Source organism: Pieris rapae, chromosome 2 (genome assembly GCF_905147795.1).
Source record: "Pieris rapae chromosome 2, ilPieRapa1.1, whole genome shotgun sequence".
In the NCBI taxonomy this organism is placed as follows: Eukaryota; Metazoa; Arthropoda; class Insecta; order Lepidoptera; family Pieridae; genus Pieris; species Pieris rapae.
The window spans coordinates 2,375,661-2,398,190 of NC_059510.1; the positions used below are offsets into that span (position 1 = coordinate 2,375,661).

At 33.3% G+C, this 22,530-nt stretch overlaps 1 protein-coding gene across 2 annotated transcripts in view; it reads left to right on the forward strand.

Annotated features, from left to right (window-relative positions):
- The window catches only part of LOC110995185 (disintegrin and metalloproteinase domain-containing protein 10), a 114,445-nt gene that overhangs the window by 72,151 nt on the left and 19,764 nt on the right, over nucleotides 1-22,530 (forward strand). For both annotated transcript variants that reach the window (XM_045632098.1, XM_022262233.2), the window contains exon 2: nucleotides 18,229-18,364. In XM_045632098.1, coding sequence (XP_045488054.1) covers nucleotides 18,229-18,364 — 136 coding nt within the window. The remainder of the gene's footprint in view (nucleotides 1-18,228; nucleotides 18,365-22,530) is intronic.

The following is a 22,530-nucleotide window of genomic DNA, read 5'->3' on the forward strand; positions in this document are numbered from 1 at the left end:
CATTACTTACCTAGTATACACAATATGCATGTCCCCTCCAGAAATTTATAGATATCTGTAAACCAAGCAAAAAACCTTTATATGTATTAGTAAAGGATTTTTTATTAAATTTTTTTTGTTATTATTGATATTGCAATAACTTAATTAAATTTCACTAAATAGTAGTCCTATAATGCAGTACATTCAAGATGTATTATGCTTTCCTTTTTACAAGTAGGTACTCAGTGTTTCTTCTCTTTCGAGTAGATCTAATTGTACACTATTTTTAATATCTTTTTAAGACGGCATTTAATATACATACAACCTTTCATTTCCACCCTTCTAGCACTAGCCCTTTTATAATAATAATCGTTATTTCGCAAACCATATCGTCTAACATTTATATTGAATGTTATCATCATAGTTAACATTATAGAATCAATATATGAATGTATTCCTCATTAAAATAGCACAAATAATCTGTTAACAAAAATACACAAAAGCTCTTCCATTCATTAGTCGAAAGTTTCTGTTTTTGTTACAATAAAAAGCATTGTATTGTTAAGCCAGTTTGAAACTAAATATTCAATATTATTTGTCTTTTATTTACGTGAGTACAAAATTCGTTCCATTGTTTAGAAATACGTAGAACTATGCGCTTAATTTTGTCTATATGGATTTTTGGCTATGTAAAATATATATATATGAATGAATATTTGGATAGAACAGTATATTATAAACAATTTATTGATCATACACAGGGCGGAAAAACACCCCTTCTTCTGCTTTATTACCTCATATTAATAGCAGAAGATTATATGCTTGTAGTTTAATTAAATGTTTATTAAATCTACGGCATGTGTTACAAACTCTTATGTCTAAAATGTATGACAATTTAAGTAAACATGAGCAATTTACGAAAAATATTATTAAAGACAATTAAAATATGTACAAGATAAAATAAGCATGGAATAAGAATACCAGAAAATGTTGTTAAACAAAAAAAAATATAAACAATACAACCTTCTTGGCCTTGGATTTCCGTATCTAAGGACATGCATCTATGGCTATGCATAATTGATAATCCTTCTGAACCTGTATCGAATTGTGTGTAAAAATAATACAAAGCAAAATCACAAGTACTGAATCGTTCTAAATGAATTTAAATATTGAAATCCATCGTATCCGTTTGTTCGAAGCCAATATTATAAAGTCCAATACTGTGATTATTTTTCCCGAATATCGGTTCCAATATAATTGATGAGCGACATTCGCCTTCAATATAAAGTGATGAAACCTTAATTGAATAACTCACCGCTGAACTTCTCCAAGTTTAAATCAATTCAAATATTGTTTATTAACTTACCAATTTAAGAACTGAAGCTCTAATAATCCTACGGCGTCTTCGCTGTGAAACGACTATTATTTCGTATTGTTAAAAGCAGAAACCTTTACTATAAAAGATTAAAGAAACACGCGTTAATGAATGCCTTAAAGGCCTATTGGTGACAAAACTCTTCACGCAGTTTGAATTAAATTATTTTCTTTACGACCAAGTGCCTTGGCGTAAGTGTTTCAGTGTTAAAACCATAAAAACGTGAAATAGCATTTAAACCCTTTACGCATAGGTATTGAAATTTATGATCCTCTTCGCGTACAGATTAAGTTTTATTTTACATTACACAGATTTCATTCATTAATTTAAACTGACAGATGACATTTGATGTAGAAATGCATTAATTGTTTAAAAACATTTTATATACCGAATATTTAATGAAATATTCCGAGGGAAATGCAGTTTTATTCGTATAGTTATTATCATATATGTCAGAGTAGGAAGTATGTCGTAAAACACATCAGTTTAAATCTATGTGAAAAACTTAGTTTTGTGAAGTAATTTTACTTGCGTAAATATCGCCACTACGTAATTCGTGTCACATAGATTACAGCCCTATCTACTTTCGCCCAGTTGGAGTCAAGTTCAGAGACTCCTAAAAAATTGGATTGCCTTCATTTCGTGGTGCACGCATGGCTGGGCGTCCCCGAAAATTCGGTTAACTGAAATGAAGAATATTGCAAGAAGTCTAATAAAACTCGGAACCTTGTTATCCATATTTGAACGTCTTATTATTTTGTCTTGATTACATGACATAAATGTAATTATTAAAACTAATATGGATTTTCAAAGCTAAATTACAAAAATACAGCATTGTGACTTTGAAATTACAATATAATTTTATTCCTTAAATGCTTAAAGTCTAAAGGAAATAAGGCTACTTCATCTATCCCTAAATAGTTAAGCGTAAACAATTCTATCTGGGATATAAACCCACTCTCCTAAACATTAAATGCCTCTTATAAACCACCCGATCACGTTTTACATAGTTTGACTTTCACAAAGTGATAAGAATTCATGATACTTAAGTAATTTAATTCAGCTTTTTTAAGCTTCTCCTTAAGGGCTTTTGTCATTCTTAATAATAAATTAATTTTATATCCATGGGCGGTATCACTTAACACCACGTGAGCCTCTGCTATTAAATAAAAAATCAATCAAAGACTAAAAATATTACTAGAGAATGATTGATCTAATTTTAATCACATTCAGGTGAATTTTTTTTATTTTTTTTATTTATTTATTTGGTGCACAAAACACATTATAATCTTTACAAAAATAAACTTAAAACTAATAGTTATGAACAGGATTCTAATGTAAAACCATGTGCACACTGCAAAATTAATGTTACATCAATAAAAGGCTCATAACTAACAAAGGTAACATAGTAAAAAAAAAAAACAATAATAATAATAATAATAAGTTCCTCGACACCAATTTAACGTAACGTTAACCAGGACCACAAGGGTCAGCACTTAACCTACGATGGAGGATGTCTTTAACGACACTAATGAATTTATTGATGTTGCGACAGAATATGTCCACAAGTAAGTGGTTGCTCTTTGCCATCTCGTTATATTGACGAGCCATCCTGGTCAAAGGGTTGTAAAAAGAGATGTTATTCTTATAAGTTTGAAGGGAAAATAAATTGACTTCGTTAGCTCTACGGGCACTAAATCTAATGTTAAGGTTAATGTGAGCTAGTAGTTCGGGAGAGTCTATAATGGAGTGGGTGATTTTGTAAAGGTAAACTAAGTCGAAGACTATGCGTCTGGATTCTAATGGTTGAACTTTAAATTTCAGGAGTCTATCGCAATAATTTAAGTTAGACCGGCCAGGTTTTATACGATAACATAAAATTCTGAGAAATTTCCTCTGAATTCGTTCAATATCGTCAATGTGCACCTTATAATTCGGCGACCATATTGGACTACCGTATTCTAATATACTTCTTACGAGGCTGAAGTATAAGTACAAGGTGCTACGAGGATTTTTAAAACCTTTTGTGGATCTAAGAATAAAACCCAGTAGATGGTTTGCTTTAGACGTGATGTGACTATAGTGGGCACGGAATGAAAGCTTGTCATCGAACAGGATACCTAGGTCTTTTGCAACATCTGATCTGTTAACTAATTGACCATCTATGACGTAGTTCCATACGATTTTGTTTCGTTTATTAGTAAACGATATGACAAAACACTTGTCTATATTTAAATACATGTAGTTCGTCTTGCACCATAGTGATACGGTATTGATATCACGCTGTAATGTTAAGCAGTCATCTAAATTAGTAATAGAAGTAAATATTTTTAAGTCATCTGCATATAAGAGACAATTGCAGGACAGTTGTTGAATAAGGTCATTAATAAAAACTACGAAGAATAATGGCCCTAAGTGGGAACCCTGAGGTACTCCCGATGTAACTGCGATAGGTGCAGAGATGAAGCCCTTTAACGCAACCAACTGAGTTCTAGAGTCTAGGTATGAGCAGATCCATCTATATAAACTGCCGTGGATACCATGTGACGCTAACTTATGACAGAGCAGATGGTGATTTACTTTGTCAAAAGCCTTAGAGAAGTCAGTGTAAACAGAGTCAACTTGGCCACCTGTGGCAAACACTTGACAGAGATAGTTTTTGTATTCCAGAAGGTTAGTGACCGTAGACCTGTTTCTAACAAAACCATGTTGCTTGTCTGAAAGAACAGGCTTAAAATGGCTGAACAGATGAGTATACATCACTGACTCAAATAATTTAGCAGCGCAAGATAAAATACTTATCGGTCTATAGTTTTTACAATTGGACTTATCACCACTTTTATAAATAGGTATTATGTGGGCAGTTTTCCAGCGCTTAGGAAACACACCACTAGTTAACGATTTATTAAAGAGAACACATAATGGAATGGACAACTCCTTTCCGCAACTTTTTATGAAAATAGGAGGCAGAAGGTCAGGACCCGCCCCTTTGTTAATATCCAAACTATCTATTTTACGTTTGATATCTGTTACCGTAATAGAAAAGCCAGATAATATATTAAAATACGTGTTATTTACAGCACCAGATTGGTCAGTGTATATAGTTTTATTAGTTTTATCGTCAAAAACTGAACCAAAGTATCGCGAAAAAAGGTCACATATCCCCTGACCGTCTGTCTCAGAAGTATTTTCAAGTGTCATGGTGTGAGGCACTGAAATATGGCCTTTACGATTATTCACAAATCTCCAAAATGATTTTATGTCCTTGGCCAACGAGTCCTCGATGGATGCGATATACTTGTCGTAACAAATCTTGGTAAGAAATTTGCATCTCTCCCTCAGCAAAGAGAAAACGTCGTAATCGCGGGGATTCCCAAACCTCTTAAACCGTTTATGGTATAAGTTTTTTTCTTTATTACATTTAATTAAGGATTTGCTGTACCAGACTGGATAAGATGAGAATTTGCTACAACAACTTGGTGTATTTCTTGATATTATTTCAAATAAAAGCTCATAAAAAGCTTCGGTGCACTCATCAATACAAGGGGACGATAAGATTTCGGACCAGTTCACAGACTGGAGTTCAGATTTAATGTTTTCAAAATTACATTTAGCAAAATTAAGCCGTTTAATGTTAGCGCGTTGAAGCCCTTTAGAAATCTGAATCGGAGAAAGAGTAATCAAAATTGCGGGATGATTTTTATCTAACAAACTTAATGCAAGTGTTTCATTGACACTTATACAATCTATATTAGAAAGCACCAAATCCAACAAGCGAGCGTTTGCATTTGTGATAAAGTTATGCTGTTTTAGATTACACAGTGACATTAATTCATTTAGTAGAAGGAGCTTCTTACTCGGGTTAGGGGAAATTGACAGAGAGGGATTAATCGAATCAGAGTAATCAGGTGTGTTAAAATCACCAATTAATAAGAAATTATCCAAAGGGAAACGATTAAGAAGTAAATTTTGGCAATGGCTATAAAAGAGTTCAAGCTTGTTAATTCTAATATCAGGAGGCAAATAGCAAACACATAAATTTATGCGAGAAGTGTCACGTGCTTCAGGAATAAGAGTAACCCAGACATCCTCCATATCACTATCCCACGATGCTTGACGGATGACCTGGTATTTTTTATGGACGGCGAGTAAAACTCCACCTCCCTCGGTTTTAGCACAGGAGGAATCCGCACGATCTCGTCTGAAGAGATTGTAACGGGCGTCAACAACTTCGCCATCGAAAACACTCATATTTAAGTTCGTTTCCGTCAAGCATATAATATCGAAGTTAGAATTTAACAGATTTAAAGAAAATTGAGTTAACTTGCTACGAATTCTGTTTACATTTTGATAAAATATATTAATCATTGTGGAAATAACGTGTGATTCAGTATATAAAAACAAAAATTGATCAAGTAACTTACTAAGCAATGATAAACAAACAAATTAGTAGTAGTAATAACAATTAAGACAATTTAGTGAAGGAATCATGACTTTTAATTAGAATGGCCGGGCTTGATTCATCCTTACGAACATAAATTTGGCCATATCGCACCCAAACAAACCTGTAGTTCTTGTCAGTAGAAAATTTACGTGCCGCACGGTGTAACTCTTTAGCTTCAGGAGACAAATGTTCAGACAAGTATATCCTGCTCGACGACGAGCCACCAATACCAATATCGGTAGTAGATAGTTTGGTGTCAGGGTGGGACTTATTGAAGCGAGTCAACGCAGACAAGAGTGTATCACGCTGACGCTGCGTTGAGAGGGTAACTAGTATGTTTCGCGGCCTTTTGGAGTTTGAGTCCATCTTAGCTACACGACGACATGCTTTAACATCACTCTCAGATACCACAACATTTAAACACTCACAGAGTTTTTTGAATAACTCCATCAGATTCTCAGTCTTGCTTTCGGGTACCTCGTGAATCTCGAGGTTTAAGTCACGTGAAATCTTTTCAACTGTAAATAAACGACTCTGGAGTTTTGATAACGTGTTTTGAGATTTCGTAAGTTCAGTCTCGAGTACCCTGATTCGATTGTCTTTGTCTGCAATATTTGACTTCAAATCATTTTGTTCTAAGATGATAAAATCCGTTGTCGTCGTGAAGTCAGCCTTTACCAACTCAACAGCTCGGCTAACCTCGTCGGTCACCATGTCCTTCAAGTCCTTTCTAAGCGCGGACCGTAGATTTAGCATAAACGATGAGTCAGGGGACAGTTTCAAGTCTATAAGTTTGCTAATACTGTCCAACGTAACCGGCTGCTTAGAAAAGTCAGCGCCTGCAGAAGTTTTCGTAGCAAAATCACACTCCGGCTCTTTACACGTCGTTATATATGAGGAGGCGCTTGGTGATTGGTTATTGCGACCCCGCCGGACAGGAGTATTATCGTCATTGTTTTTACGCCGAGTTACATTCTGACACAGAGGACAATTAAGTGATGCCAATTGCTCAGCACTGAGCTGCTTAGTCGACCCGGCAGCAACATCAAGGCATTCATAACAAAACTTGCGTTTGCAATTATTACACTTTAAAAAATGATCGACATTTAATACGTTATTACAGCCATGGCACTTCATAGCTTGATTAGATTCACTATTATTCACTTCACTGATTTTACGTATTCTGTATTACTTCAAATTTGACTTATAAAAGCTAACACTATTGTTAAAAATTGAATAATAACACTATAACACGGCTAATAATACTTTTAACACGGCTATGGAAAGAGATTAAAGATAAAAGATGTTCCCTTTTGTAATATCGTCACAAAAGAGCCGTATGTGGAAAATTCTTCGAGTATTCTTTGTTTTGAAATAAAGATAAGAAATAAATAGGATAAAGCTCTGATGTTCTTGTGAAATAAAACTCTTTAGTTGCGTTATTGCATGGAGGCGCGATCATTTTATATTTCAATTCGTTTTCAACTTGGAACTCGAACGAAACTATAACATGACAAATCAAAACATACGTATTCTTATTGGATATTTGAGCTTATTATTCAATTATATACTTATTATTATAAACAGTTTAAGTAATATATTTTGCAATCCTTGCGCTAAATTTATCTTATTTTCTTTCTTTGCCGTGAAAGTGATAAGGTCACCAGTTCCTCTCGTTTTTAATAATTAGAGATTTATAGTTTAATATAAATAATATATCTCTTTATTGGTTTTTAATGACAGACCGTTCAGAACCGTATACGGCCCTATTATAAGGTCCTGTTTTGCATGCATAAAGTAATGCTAATTAGTTAGCTATTAGCTATTTCTTCAATCTAATTGAAATGTTTACTACGAGTATGAGCATAATGGGAAAAATAAATGCTTAAGTGCTGAGATGTTTAATATTTTTAATTATCATCAAAGGAGGTTCGATTTGAGTTTTGTTTGCATTTTAACATAAATATGATACAAGAATACAATTGAAATGGATTGTCCATAATCTATATAAAACACGTATAATTCAAGACACTTTTACAATTCGAAGATATCTTTAAGATTTTTATATATGATCTATGGGTGGCTCTTGTGTGGTCTGTGGAACATAGCCAGCAAACTATATCAAGGTCATGGCGTTTGGTCAATTGTCAGTGCCAACATTTCGTCCCTGAAACCTAAATTGGCGGTAATCCGCATTCCTCCAATGCCATATAAGTTTAATTGATACTAAATTCTTAAAATTTATATTGCACTTTAAATCTGTTCTGTGGCCATCACTGATATTGTGCCTATAATATTTTATTCTAAGTTTATTACTCCTAATAATAAGCATTTGTATACCCATCCATCCGAGACAAGTGTTGCTTACCATTATAATCGTCAAATGATTTGTGGACGCGTTAATTAAAACACACAATGGAACGTCATGTACGGTGATTTACAATTTTACACTTTCCACAATTAACTATTGCGCAATAACCTTATAACCCACTGAACTACAATCGTAATATTTGGTGCGTGAATTGTGTGAATGAAGGTTTAGGCTCACCGTACACAGGTCATGTTATGATCAATTTGTTAATATTTGTTTTATGTTAGAAGTTAGACATTAAACACCAAAAAGCTTTGCAAGTACAAGACGATATATATATATTTGTAGTAATCTATATTTATTTACATAATCCTAACCACCACAACACACACAATATTATCGTAAAGTTCTTGGAACGGTGTATAGTGAAAAACGGAAATTTATCTGCCTTACAGTTGCTTTGAGTACAGACTAAACATTTTTTGACTTTAATTTGAAATTGTTTGCAATATCGTCTTTTTATAAGACATTTAAATTAAACTACTTATCAAGATAATGTGTCGGTGCGCAGTTTAGTCGCCTTTAATGGCATTGTTATTTGCTTGTTGTAAATTTACACGATTTCGTGACTAGATTACCTATAAGTTTACGTACTAAACGCAAACAGTTTGCTTATGCAGTTTACCTATCTGTTTAGAAACAACTTTACTAGTCCACATGAAAGTAGAATTATATTTGAACAATAAATCGTAAGCCTTCGTGGATTCTATTATTGAATAGGGGGCAAACCCTGATCCTTAATACCAGAGTACGTTGCCAGCTTTTTAATTATGCCGATGATTTTGTACGCCCTTTTCTTGAAGGATCCTAAGGCGAAGTGGTTTGAACATACTTCAGTGGCCAGCTGCTGTCTCACATGTTGGTGCGCGTCAAAATTACGCTCTGATCTGGAATCGGAAGCTGAAAAAAAGAAAATGGGATTTTTATGATTGCCAATATTTTTCGAATAGCCAATTGAAACTAGAAAATAAAAGTTTAGAATAAACGGTCCCATTGTGACCTAAAAATACAAAAATTAAATAAACAACTGCACTTTTCCGATGTCTTGAACCGAAATGGTGGTAAATTGCGCGTTGACCTAGTTTAAGATCTAGCCAATTTGAATGCTACTGGGAGATTTAGAGATTTAGATTGGCGCACTTATGATACCTAACTGGTATTTCCTAAGACGATTCGAGAAATTCCACTGCGTCAGTGGATTTCCATACTGAGTTTTAGACTTGTTTCTATAGTAGTACTTAATACCAGTATTCTTTAAATGTGAAAATCTGTTATGAATTTATTTAAAAATATATTAATGAATATTACAACTTTTTAAAGTGAAACTTCTTTAGGCGCGTGACCGTAATTTTTTTACGAATGCAACGTCACTAAGATGTGCAGCGTTTTTGTCGAAGAAAAGGAAGAGAGCTATTGAGACCGATTGAGAGAGAGTTAGAGTATAGTAGTTACATAGTAGATGGTAATTCTGTCGCATTACTTCTTGTACAGTAAACGCAGATTCCTTATTTATTAATGTAATCATTAGCACGTATACAGTGTGTAAACAGTTTAAATATAGATACCTATACAAATACATGGAGTGATCATATACTGGTACATGATCATCTTTTACCTTAGTAATAATAAATTTACAATGAAGTTACTTCTGACATGTCTACTTTGTACGCACGCACTTTTATTTAGGAGTGGGCCTCAGAATTCTGAATCTGTTTCATGATCATTTGTCAATCTAAAAGGCAAGTAGATGATCAGTATCCGCCAAGCCGGTTTCCTCAAATTTTCCTTCATCGTTCTCGAGCGAATGTTCAATGATACATAAAAAGAAAATTCATTGATGCACAACCGAGGATCGAATTTAGGACCTCAGGGACGAGTGTCGTACGCTGAATCCACTAGGCCAACACTGCTAATTATAATTAATGCAAATGCAAGGCAACTAATTTAATTTAATTTAATTGAAAATTAATTTACCCAAGTATCAAATGTGATGATGGTAGCGAGCTAGAGAATCGGTTGTATTTTTTGGGCATATACAATATTTTATACGTTATTAATAATTAACTGTGGTTATTTTATTATGATATCCACCACGTTTATCATAATAACATAACATACCTTTTTTGAATTTTTAATAGTTTAGTAATTAACTTTGTTTGCAAGTATACATATTAATATTCATTACAATATAACTTCGATAGACGGAAAATTTTTGACAAATTTGTGTTCCACCGTGGAGTTGCTGTATTAAATAAATTGATACAAATGAAATGTCAATTCAATTGAGCAAATACTTTTAACAGCATAACAGTATTCAATTTTTCTTAATAAACAAACATCGTTAATATCATTAAGTGTAGCAAATGAAACTCAAACCAAAAGCCACTTGCGACTTTAGAGAATTTTTCAATCAAAACGAGTAGTGTACATCTTTTGAGAGTCAACAGAGTGGAGTGCCCTCTTCCTAGAGACCTGTCTGAGTACCTAACCTTTATTCGTTCGAACAAATCATCTGTGAATCTTTTTCGAGATGTTTATATATATCAATGCCTGTTTTTATATAACATTACACTCACAAAAATGCAAACATATTCTGACTGACTTATTCTTCCCTAAGGCAGAAAGCATCCACAGAATCCATCAACTTCAAAACTTCTAATTGTCAAATTATCAATCATACTTAACCATAGATAACATTACGTTTAGCTATCAGTTGCGTTTAGTTGTGCAAAACAAATGAACTGAATGAATTTTTTTTCATTTTTCTGTTAGTTGCGTTTTCTTATACCACGTTATATGTCACATCCCAAGGAAAAGATAAAGAGTCAGTCTCCCCATTCTAAGCTATCTTTTATAAATAAATATATATACATATTTATTACTCTTTATTCGTTAACAGTTATTGCCTTTTATACATTATGGCTCGGAAAAATTGCAGGTGTCTGTGAATTAATTAAAGAGAACAATACACATTTATGCTACATACCCGGAAAGCCCGGTTTGTAGTTTAATTATGGAAGAATGTTTTTCATAGCTGTGAAATTGCACGTAAAATGTTTGTTGCAACCGACTGCTCTGATAAAGTTTAATTATTTCAACGGCTTTCATCATAAAATCGCTTGACTTTCAAGTATAATTATTTCAGTTGATTAAGTGAAAATATAATGGATGTTTTTCGTTAAAGATTTTAAGTTACAAACACTTTACAGTTTTAAACAATTTTGTACTAGTTTTGGCACGGTTAAATTACTGGTACATCGGCTCAAAGTGGCCTTCAGACTAGAGAACTTTCGCAAAACCAACGCTCCTAATCACCATTTGGCTATTCAGTATGTCTTATTCTGATATAAACTTAAAAAACAGGTTTGTTTATTTTTGATTTATTTATTTTATTTATTTATTTTCAGAAATACACACATTATCTTTACAGCCTATACCAATACGATAATGTCGAGAAATATTTAATAAAATATAATAAAGTACATAAAAATTAAACAAAATATCGCTGCTGTGAATTCACAAAGTACATAGTGTCGGATGATATTCATCCCATCGAAGTAAAATAAAGAGTACGATATACATACATCTTCTATGTTCATTCTCTAAAGAAAAGCCGCCATGGCTGAGCCGATCACTAAGCGTAATCCGCTGTTGAGTGTTGATAGTACAATATATATCTCCCACCAAAAATATAGCCAACAAAAATTTCCAATCAAAATTTTAAAGCATTACTTATACATGATCCTTTTGAAGGCTTTTTTGCCGCCACGTCACGCTTTATTATCGTTCAATGGGAATTCTTTGGTATAAGAGAAGCCAGCAACATATTAATAGAAACATGTTCGTTTGTGTTTGAGTCCTTGACACATCTAAAGGTTTACCATCGCTTACAAAGATTTCACAATGACAATTTGTAGGCTATATATGCTATATATAAATGTACATATATATATAGTATATAGGCTATAAATATGTATATATTAATGTAATAGCAGGCGATCGAGGATCGATCCATTCTTTAGATTCCATTCCATAGATTCCGTTATACGAATGTAAAACTGTATCCTGCGATTTCAATATTGTATTAAAACCTTACTCAATAAATCTATAACATTACATTATGAAGTCATAGAAACTACTGGTTCGAATTGAGTAGTTACTGAGACTGGTGCGATCAATCAAATATTTTCTTCTGATTCATTTAAACAAAAGGTAACCACAGAAGTAAACAGTCTATATTTAAACTGATCAACTGAAAATATATATCATACATGTTTCCTTGTATTCTGGTTTTGGTGAAACTGGACTGATCCTTAAGGTGGAATATACTAACGCCCAAACCCAATAACCTGTCTCACGGTCTGATTGTTTTCAATCTGAGATTGCGAATTAATTATTGAGTTCAGGCGTCAGACATCATCGGACGTCAAGTCAGTTTTCGCCACCACCGCGCACCGTCCCTATGTGAAACCAGCAGCCCACTGAAGTGTTTCCGAATTAATTCGACTTTAAAAGGCAACGTACTCGCGAAACCCCCTGGCATTCAGAGTGTGGGCAGCAGTATCACTAACATCAGGTGAGGTTGCAGCAAATAATCAAAACTAACAATATCTTGATTTTTTAGCTAGTATAGTTAAATATTTGTGGACATACACTACACTTATGAGATTAGCACACGATTGGATATCCAATTTCAACAATGTTATACAATATTGTACAATTTTAAATAACATATTTACAAATACAAAATCTGTAATGCAATTAGGATTGCGGCAGCAATTCAAGTTTAAATAATTGCGCTTCCGATCGAATGCAGGTACGCCATTGTTTGCGTTTGGAGTTATTTAAGTTTACAATAAATTCGTTGAATCTTGTGTTGCGGTAAAGTTAGTATAGAAACAAAGTGATGACAAAATACTATTGATTTAAAAGCTCCGGGACAGTTAAAATACGTTGCAAGCGTGGATGCTTCCATGTTGATTATTTTATGAATGGCCTGACGAATGTTACGTTTTCCAATACCGAATAAGCAAGTTTAATAATACGAAATCCTTTACAGCTTATACAGGTCTCGAAAGCACTTCGGTGTTGAGACGCGCCTAGCCATTTCCCCAAAACCGCTCACTTAAGATTATTTTGATGAAAAACAAAAGAACATCAGCTCAACGTTCAGTTGTTTGTATATTTTTTTTGTTTCGTATTCAGTCACTGAAAAGTTTTATTCTGAATATAGATGTTAGGAAACAGAAAGCTTTGAACAAAACTGTTCATAATTATTTCATTAGAACACGTAAATGAGCAAAGTTTCGCAGACTGGCACGTCATGTTCGTCTATATTGTAATATCGTAGATTTGGCGTGTCTGTTACTGACATTATTAAGTGAAGAAAATTAGGATACGCAGTAAAAACAATGTCTCGTTTCGGTCGCTTGTTTGTTTACTAAGAGGGATCTGATAATTGTTATTTAAGTTCAGTTGTTTTATTATTATAACAATATGATATACAAACATCATATAATATGATATAAGAATAAGAAGATATACAAGCAACATGTCGCGTTAACTAGACCTGCGTGAAAGTCTTCTTTCAAAGACAAAACAAAACATTTTTTTGTATTGATTACATGCTCGTGGATACAAGTTCTGCGGTCAAAGATACAGAATAGAGTACGAATTTGGCTAAAAATAAATAAAAACCAACGTGTTTGTCGCCATATATAATAAAACATGGCAAGTAAATTTACTCAAAAAAAAACCAGATGAATAAGGATTTAATATTACAGATTTAGGATCCTTTTAATCTTAATTCTAACAGTCAAAGACGCATCAGCTCGTTAGTATTACCAGGAAAAGCTCAAAGAAGTATAATTACGCCTCCCTCGTTAGCAAATTCAATTTACCGACCAATAGAAACGTTAATTTTGTTTAATAAACATAATTACTTGTCATTATTCTATTTGCTTTCGATTATTTCCTCGGTAATTATTAATTATACAGTTTTAATATAGAACAACTTATTTTTGTTTACTACTTTCAATGAAATTTGGTAATTTGGTTTGCCAAGCTGAAATCTAGTATTAAATATTAAACTTTTATTAAAATTACTTTTCACAGTAGGTACTTAGCTTACTTAGTTAACTGTCAGTTTCATACAAAGGTCTATCCACATACACCGATCCGACCTACCATGGATAGCTTGCATCGCCAGATGGCTATTACAATCCGTGGATTGGTTATTGACACACTTTTATCAATATTTGGATGAATACGTCCGGACGCTCTTTTGCTAGCTTTATGTAACTACAGTTTATCGCAGACTGACTACGTATTTATCCAACGATTACCACGATATAAAAATTCAGAAGGTACATTTATCGCGGAGAATTAAGTTTAAAATCATTGAAACTAATCCGGAACTTGTTAAGCTGACAAGGCGGGATTCTCTTAGTTTTCATTTAACCTTTTTCTCGGAGTCAGCATTGCGGCTAATAAGCGTTCAAGCGGTATTCATTAAACCTCAGACGGTTATCGATTTCCAAGTTGCTCTAATAAACGTAAATTCTCTTCAATACGAGTTACGGAAAGAAGCTATACACGCTCTTTGTTCACTGAATACCCACCGCAACCTTTGAGGCGTTTCTTTCATATTTACGAATTGCATTTGAACTTTCTGCTTGGTAAAAGCATTCATTTAAATCCAATCCTTGCTTGTTTATTCAGCGATAAATAGGTAGATTCTGTATTGGTGGAAAACTTTCCTCAAATAGGTTTATTTTCGGATTCAATTCATCTTTTGTATCGTCGTATAACTTTCTGTGAATCTAATTAATAAAATTGAGCTCTGTTAAGCTCATTCGAACCTAACTTCGAAGCGAATTTATACTCGTGGGCAACTTAATTTATTAACATTCTCAATTGTGTCTAGGTTTTCCTTTACGTGTCACGTCATGTCTTTGTATCAAGAATTACTATGTATCGAATTGTAAAATGCCTTTGTATGTTTTATGTGTATTGTCAACGGTTACTAAGAACATAGTTAACATGTAATGAAAGTGCGGAAGTCAAACTATTTATGGATTATTAAGTAAAAAAAATTAAATTAATGAAAATTTATATATATATTGCTAGTTCTTAATACTTAGAACAGGCATACATCAACTCTTCGCCACTATTTTAATCGCCTACTTTGTTAGAGACGAGAGGCCTTAAATGAGTTTCCAGTAGGGAAATAGTGTCCCAATAATATTTTCGGAATTTGCTGGCCAGTAATCGTAAAGCACGTTTTCACACGCTGACGGCGTCGCACGTCCGACAACAAATGGTGCGAAAAATTATACACTCTGAATTCCGCCCAAGTTCCATGTGGACTCGATTCTTTCGCTAATATATACGGAAGTTTTATTGAAATATTTCATCCCTAAACATTTTCATATTTTAGTTATATCTAAAGTTAGGAAAAAAGCGTGTGTGTATATTTGTTTATTCGTGCAACAGAAGGCACACGAGCATGCCGCCCATGGACACCTGCGACACCGGAAGGTTTGCAATTGCGTTGCTGGCCTTCTTTTTGTTGTCCTTGGTTTTTCTTTATAATTGGCTATATTTTAACAAATTATGTTAAGATGTTCAACCTTTTCTTCGTTAATTACTTTTTACTCACCCGGAAGAAGTTGTCACATACGAGTATATATTTGCTAACCATCGATTTGCCGATAGTTATAATTAAATAAAGCTTGAATTTAACCGTCAAAAAAGCTCACAAAATGTTAAAAATTTAATTTTCAATGCATATTTTATTATTACATTACAATAAAATGCACTGATCAAACTTCTTCCGTGCCCTCTTGAGATTAACATAGCTTTCCAATTAGACCTCCGGCACATATAAACATTGCACTTAGGAATCTCTGAACCTGCACTAGTTGTAAACTTTGAAAGCAAGCCTTTTTAGGGCAAACTCATAAATTTTGCATACACACATAAAATGTGTTCGTGCATTTTACGAGTATTTTATAGACGCTGCATCTATTTTGAAGTAGGGTTGTTTTGTAGCTGTGTTTTTAGATGTTTATTTTAGTCCGGAAGTGAAAAACATATTTATATTTCGTGTTTTTGTTCAGTCAACCTGTATTGGATTTTTATGTCCTTGATGGGATAAATAGTTTAGCTGGATAATCCATCGCAAGGTTTTTAACGTTTGGTAATTAATGGATTAATCAATACAATCTTATCCTCATTTATGCCTATCATAGTTAAAATTAGGTTGTGTTTATTGTCCATAAATTGGATTTTTCTTTTAATGAAATACTACATCGACACACGTTTTCGAAGGGTTTCGAGTTTTAAGACCATGGAATGCCTCAAAAAAATCTGATAATTTTTTTATATAAAACAAACAAGCAGGAAGCTTATCTGGTGTTAAGTAATACCGCCGCCTTTGGACACTCACATTTCCAGAGGGCAAGTCCGTTGCCGGCCTTTTAAGTATTGGTGCGATCTTAAATGACGAATAAGTCGGCAACCCTTAAAAAAATAACTAAGATTTTATGTAATAATAAGTAAATTAAAGAGAAGATAAAAGAGAAGCAAATAGACATATTCGTCCAACTCTCATTTAAATACCCATCTCAAAGAGTTGGATAAGAATTGGTAGTCTGGAAATGATCGCTGGAAAGTGATAAGCCAGTTGCCCTCCTTTTTTATTATTAAAATTGTATTATATTATGCAATAAAGTGGTTATAAATAAATAAAGCAAGGAATACTCTCTAACATTCCGTAGACTAGTTGCTATTTAACTGTATACCCAAGATCCTTGTAATTGGAAAATAATTATACGCACTTAAGTTATTAAAATTCCATCAATCAAACTGATTTATTCGAACGCTGTTTCGGAAATTTTAATTAAAAATCCGGAAAGGCTGCGGTCTAACGATCGCATTATGCAAATTCAAAGCTACCTGAATGAATCGTTAATAAATAATTTCTGTTTGCGACTGAATTTCAAGTTCGGATTACCCGAGCATTCTATGTAAACTCAGCAGCCGGAAAAGCGGGGTTATACAACCAAGGTGGTTTGGAGGACTAGGTTGTGTCGTTCTAACGAAAGCTTATAAAACTTCGCTCAAGAATATTATAACTAAGTATGCAAATGCAATCAAATGATAAATGAACTTTATTTACTCAAAGAAACGCAAAGCTTACATTAGGAAAGTATGAAATTAACTTCGTGAATGTTAAGACATTAGCTAAACCGAACAATGTTTTTTTACCTCAAATATAATTAATCGAAACATTAAATAATTTGATTACACTATACATACTAGAGATAAAAATGTGTCGAAAGAAGTATTAGCTGATTGCGTGTTAGTCGTTATGTGGATTCTGGAAAGGTCCAAATAGTCTATGTGTATGTGTGTATAGTCCTTAAATTCTTCAACGGAACTTGGATGGAATTGTGTGGAAAGTGGATCTGTTTAGCCTTCTTCAGTTCTCATGACATTTTCCCACATGCATTTCCTTTCTATAACATATTATAATAAGTATCTGGTTGTCCTCATTTTAACAAAAATAATCTTTGAAAAGATTGCTATTTTTTATTGTCAATATTGCAGGAAAAAAAGTTTTCAGACTTTTTGAAACTAGAATATATCTATAATCTATGCCCTATAGACTGGTATCATTATATAATGATGTATTTAAACTCAAAAACTTTAACTTTAAATAATTTCGCATGTAAACTCAATGCAAATACATAATAAATATATATAATGAAGCGAATTGACAGATTAAGCGCTCAGTAATATCAATTTGTGCAACCAATTTTATACCAATGGAATCTATTAATTCTGCACTAATACATAAATAACGTGGTTAATATATAATGCGTATGTAATCCAGAAACAAATGAGGTCTGTGGGGATTATTTAAAAGAGTAGTTGGTTTGTCGGCGTAGTATTTATTGAGTATAAATTATAATTGTGTATATATATATAAAGAAGTACAAAGCCAGAATCCTTGTCACCAATCTAGAGTCATAACACAGTGTATTTTTTTTTCAGGGATGTCACTATCGCCATTCGTCCGACATTGGCAGCCTGCGGAGTACCAGCCACTGGCGTTGCGCAAACGCAGGTCCGCATCGCCTCCTCCCCCGCGCTCCACACCCCTGCGTCTCACCTTCAAGGCGCATAACAGGTATGTTAGTAAATATGTAATATAATTAGATATTACGAATACCTAATGAAATCGTAGGCCAGTATGACTATTGAATGTTGACTAAGTAATTATCACTATGCCTGTTCATATAATCTGTTTCAAAAATATCACTCATAATTTCTAGGAATCGTAGATTATTCTAGAAAGGAATACCCTTTCTAGAATAATCTACGATTCCTAGAAAGGGTATTTGGTAGCTGTTCTTTATACATAAAACTCCTTGATCCTTCATATTAAATAAAATATATATTATATTTAATAGGAAGGAACAAGGAGTTATTAAGTTAATCTACCAATCAATCAATCTTACAACTGTGCTTTGTAAAACTGTACCTACTTTATGTTTCTGTTTCAATGTGTATTCCGTTTTGGCTTTTGTGTGTAATGTAATTGTTTGGATATTGTTTAGTGATTACCTAGGAATACTGAAATAAAAAATAAACTCTTATATGCATATAAGAAATCACATGATTATTTAAATTGTATGCCATTCTGCTTGTATGACATCAACCACGTTTACATGGTGAACCGAATTTTCCAGCCCTTGCATAAAAACCAACATTTCGGGATTTCAAGGTATGCGTAAATGTCCCTCAGCGGACGAATAAAACTGGCCACAAGCCAGTCAATCGAACGTGTCCCAGACTAATCCATTTGTGAACCATTCCCTTAATTAAAACGTTCCGAACGTATACCGTAGATAAAGTTTATTTATTATTAGTAAGAACTTTTATTGCTTTTAACCAACTTTAAAAGGATACATATGAAAAAAATAAGTAAACCTTTTCAGGTATGGGTCTCAGATTTCTTTATCTGTTTCATTATCATATGTCAATGATCAGCCTCCTGTGCCTGACACACGACGTCGACTTTTTGAGTCTAAAACTTTGAACCAATCGAGCGAATGTTAAATAAGCACATAGTTCGAAAATCAATTGATGAAGCCGGGGATCGAACCTATGACCTAAAGGATACCTCCTGATGCCTACCTGAACATATATAGTGATTTGAAATCTCGAAATTGGCTGGGGATTGAGAAAAAAAAGGGGTGATAAAATCTTACAGCTCTATTTTAAAGAGGCCATACAAATACATTATAAAACTAACCTTTATTTATTATACAAAGCGATGTAAACAAAACATCCATCCACAAACGTTTTTTTATATAGAACTGGGGGCAAACGGGCAGGAGGCTCACCTGACGCTAAGTGATACCGCCGCCCATGGGCACTCTCAATGCCAGAGGGCTCGCGAGTGCGTTGCCGGCTTTTTAAGAATTGATACGCTCTTTTCTTGAAGGACCCTAAGCTGAATTGGTTTGGAAATAGTTATTTTTTAGTAATTGTATGGATAAATTAATAAACTTTATTAATGATGCTTATAGTTCGTTAATTGAGATAAGTAAAAGGACTGGTCATTTAATTCAAAATAAATACAGTGCGAATCGTATTTTCACGAATGTGGTTAAATATACTCGCTGGTGTTTGTTTCGGTACGTCGACGGTAAAGTAAAATCAATTACGAACTTATGGTGGACAGTTTGTGTGTTGCAGGTTTATTTGTTTGCATATGAATATTTTATTTTTTTAAGCTATTGCATAGATTTTATCGCGGGCTCTGAGCGTGGCGACTGAATCAAGAAATTCCGTAACGAAAATAACCTAACACACGATGACGTAATATAGGTGTGGCCAATACGCGTTAGAGCGGGACACCACACGTTTTTTTTATTCTTTATTTCACAAAATAATATAATATGTATATCACAGTATGTTACATTAGAAAACCGCTGTGGTTTGTATAAATATACCATAGCAGTCTTGTTTAGCGCGACAAATGCATATAAATGTAGTTTTTTAATATAGAGTTTATGTTGGTTAACGTTAGGCTATCTAATATCTGCTTGGGTAGACTATTTATTAGCCGCGGTCGCAAATACCGCAACGTTCTCTCGCCATATACGTTGTTCGCTCTCGATGTACATAGCCGAACTTGAACACATCGATCAAACTTAAATTTTTCCGATGTGGGTGTATTTATTACTAACCGGCCACTCACTAGACAATCCTTACAATATTAGATGTCATCTGTATTAATTTAGTTATCGAATTATATAGGTACGGAACTTTTTCATTGTTCATCGAGTGAACTGACAAAAGTTCTATTATTTGTTAGTGCCTATAATGATTTTATGTATTTTTGCTTTTCCTAATAAATTTCATGTTTGTTTTTTGTTTCGTCTGTAAATTTTATTCACTTGTCGTGCACTCTTGTTAATTTAGTGTCACCTGTTAGGAAACACTCGTGGTTTTTTATAAATAAATAAAATAAAATAATTTAACTACAATTTGTTCAGCAGTTAAAGCATACTGTAACAAATGCGTATCAAATACTTATTTGAGCTTAAGTGTAATTTTACCCTTTCCTTTGATACAAGGGAATTCTAAGCAAACCTAGTAATTCGATACAGTGGAACACAATGCATGCAAGCATGACTGATTATGAGGAATTGAGGTCGCCGTATATGCTCAATTACCAATCTTCCTTTTATAATTCTCAACTAGTCTAAACTGGCTTCTACAACTTGTCAATAACAGACTACTGAATAAGCTCTAGCCAATCAAAATTGTCATACCGAATTGAAGACGGAATCCAATTTGGCGACTATTCCGACGACCTATTGTCGGTATGTTGATTGTCAATTATCTTGCGATCTTGAAATAAATTTTAAACTTCGAACGATTGTACTATATCAGTGTATATTGGCTGTGTTTTTTATTAATGTCGTTCTAAAATTTTAACAAAGAATTCAAAGAGTCTTATAATGTAGGCATTATTGTTATTTAGTCATTTACGTATTACGTGTAAAAACGGTTATCGGTTGTTATTTTTCGTGTATAAATAAATGTCACGCGTAAAACCTTGAAAAATTATAAACGAATAAGTGGAATGATTTCGATAGATGATTTAGGTTGATGCACTCTTATAGAATGCTTAAATAATTTAAGAATTATGACATGAATAAGACTAATTGATACGACACATAATGTAAAATGTAAAATTCCTATAAAGACAAATTTGCACGCCATTATATGTCCCAAAATATGCTAACTTTCGATTGTACCACAATATTATTTTTCTACCATATACATGCAATAAATTATTAAATAGAAAGTATTTAGTATCACAATTATTAAGTTATCAATTTTGTAACATTATATTAAGCGTTTAACGTTCAATATTTATCTATTACGACACAATCAAAACTGTATATAACCCATAGGTGTTACAGAATATAACACTAGTAACAAAATATAAATACCATGTATGTGTCACAACGACAGAAACACTCTTGACTTATTATTCAAAAAACGAAACAGTCCCGGCGATCAATTGACTGAAATAGGCTACATATTCAATAGTCAAATCACTATCAAAAATCAATGTAGCTGTAACGATATTTAAAGATGTGCCTATATTTACCTACTAATGGTTAGAACTAAATGAATAGGAGCCCGTAATAAACATTATTGATTTGTCTTTTCAACAAGCGTTCAGATATGGGATTAAGAAAGTTTTATTGTGAGGGACAACAAAGTAACTTTTAAAGCTTCAGATTATTTGGTGTATGGGACGTGCCCTTAAATTTCTAACAATATCACGAAGTATTCGGAGAGGCAACTTCGTGACAAATTGCAAAAATATTTCAGAGGGTTTAAGAGGGAGATTTAAATTTGAAATCATACAATCTCCGGGACATGGGATGCCGTTAATATTGAATTACCGTGATACGAGGTAATTACGTTTCTGTTTTGTTTCAGTGGTTCTGTTCTGAATATTTAGATATTGCATATTTTTTTTATATCAGATGGAAATAAAATCTGATTTGAAACCGAAAACGTTTACTGAAATTATATTTTGTTCTGACATTTGAAAACAATGCACTCTTGCAATAAAGAGTTTAATTATGTTTGCGATTTTTTTTCTTCAATACTAAGGTCATTCACCGCACCAGGGTCGCGGTTAGCTATTTATTGGCGATACAATTTACACGAGAAATTGTTTTAATTTAAACGGGTATTTAATCGAATGTAATGATGCCTTTCCACTACAGTAAATGGCAAGTGAATTTAATTATATTTTTG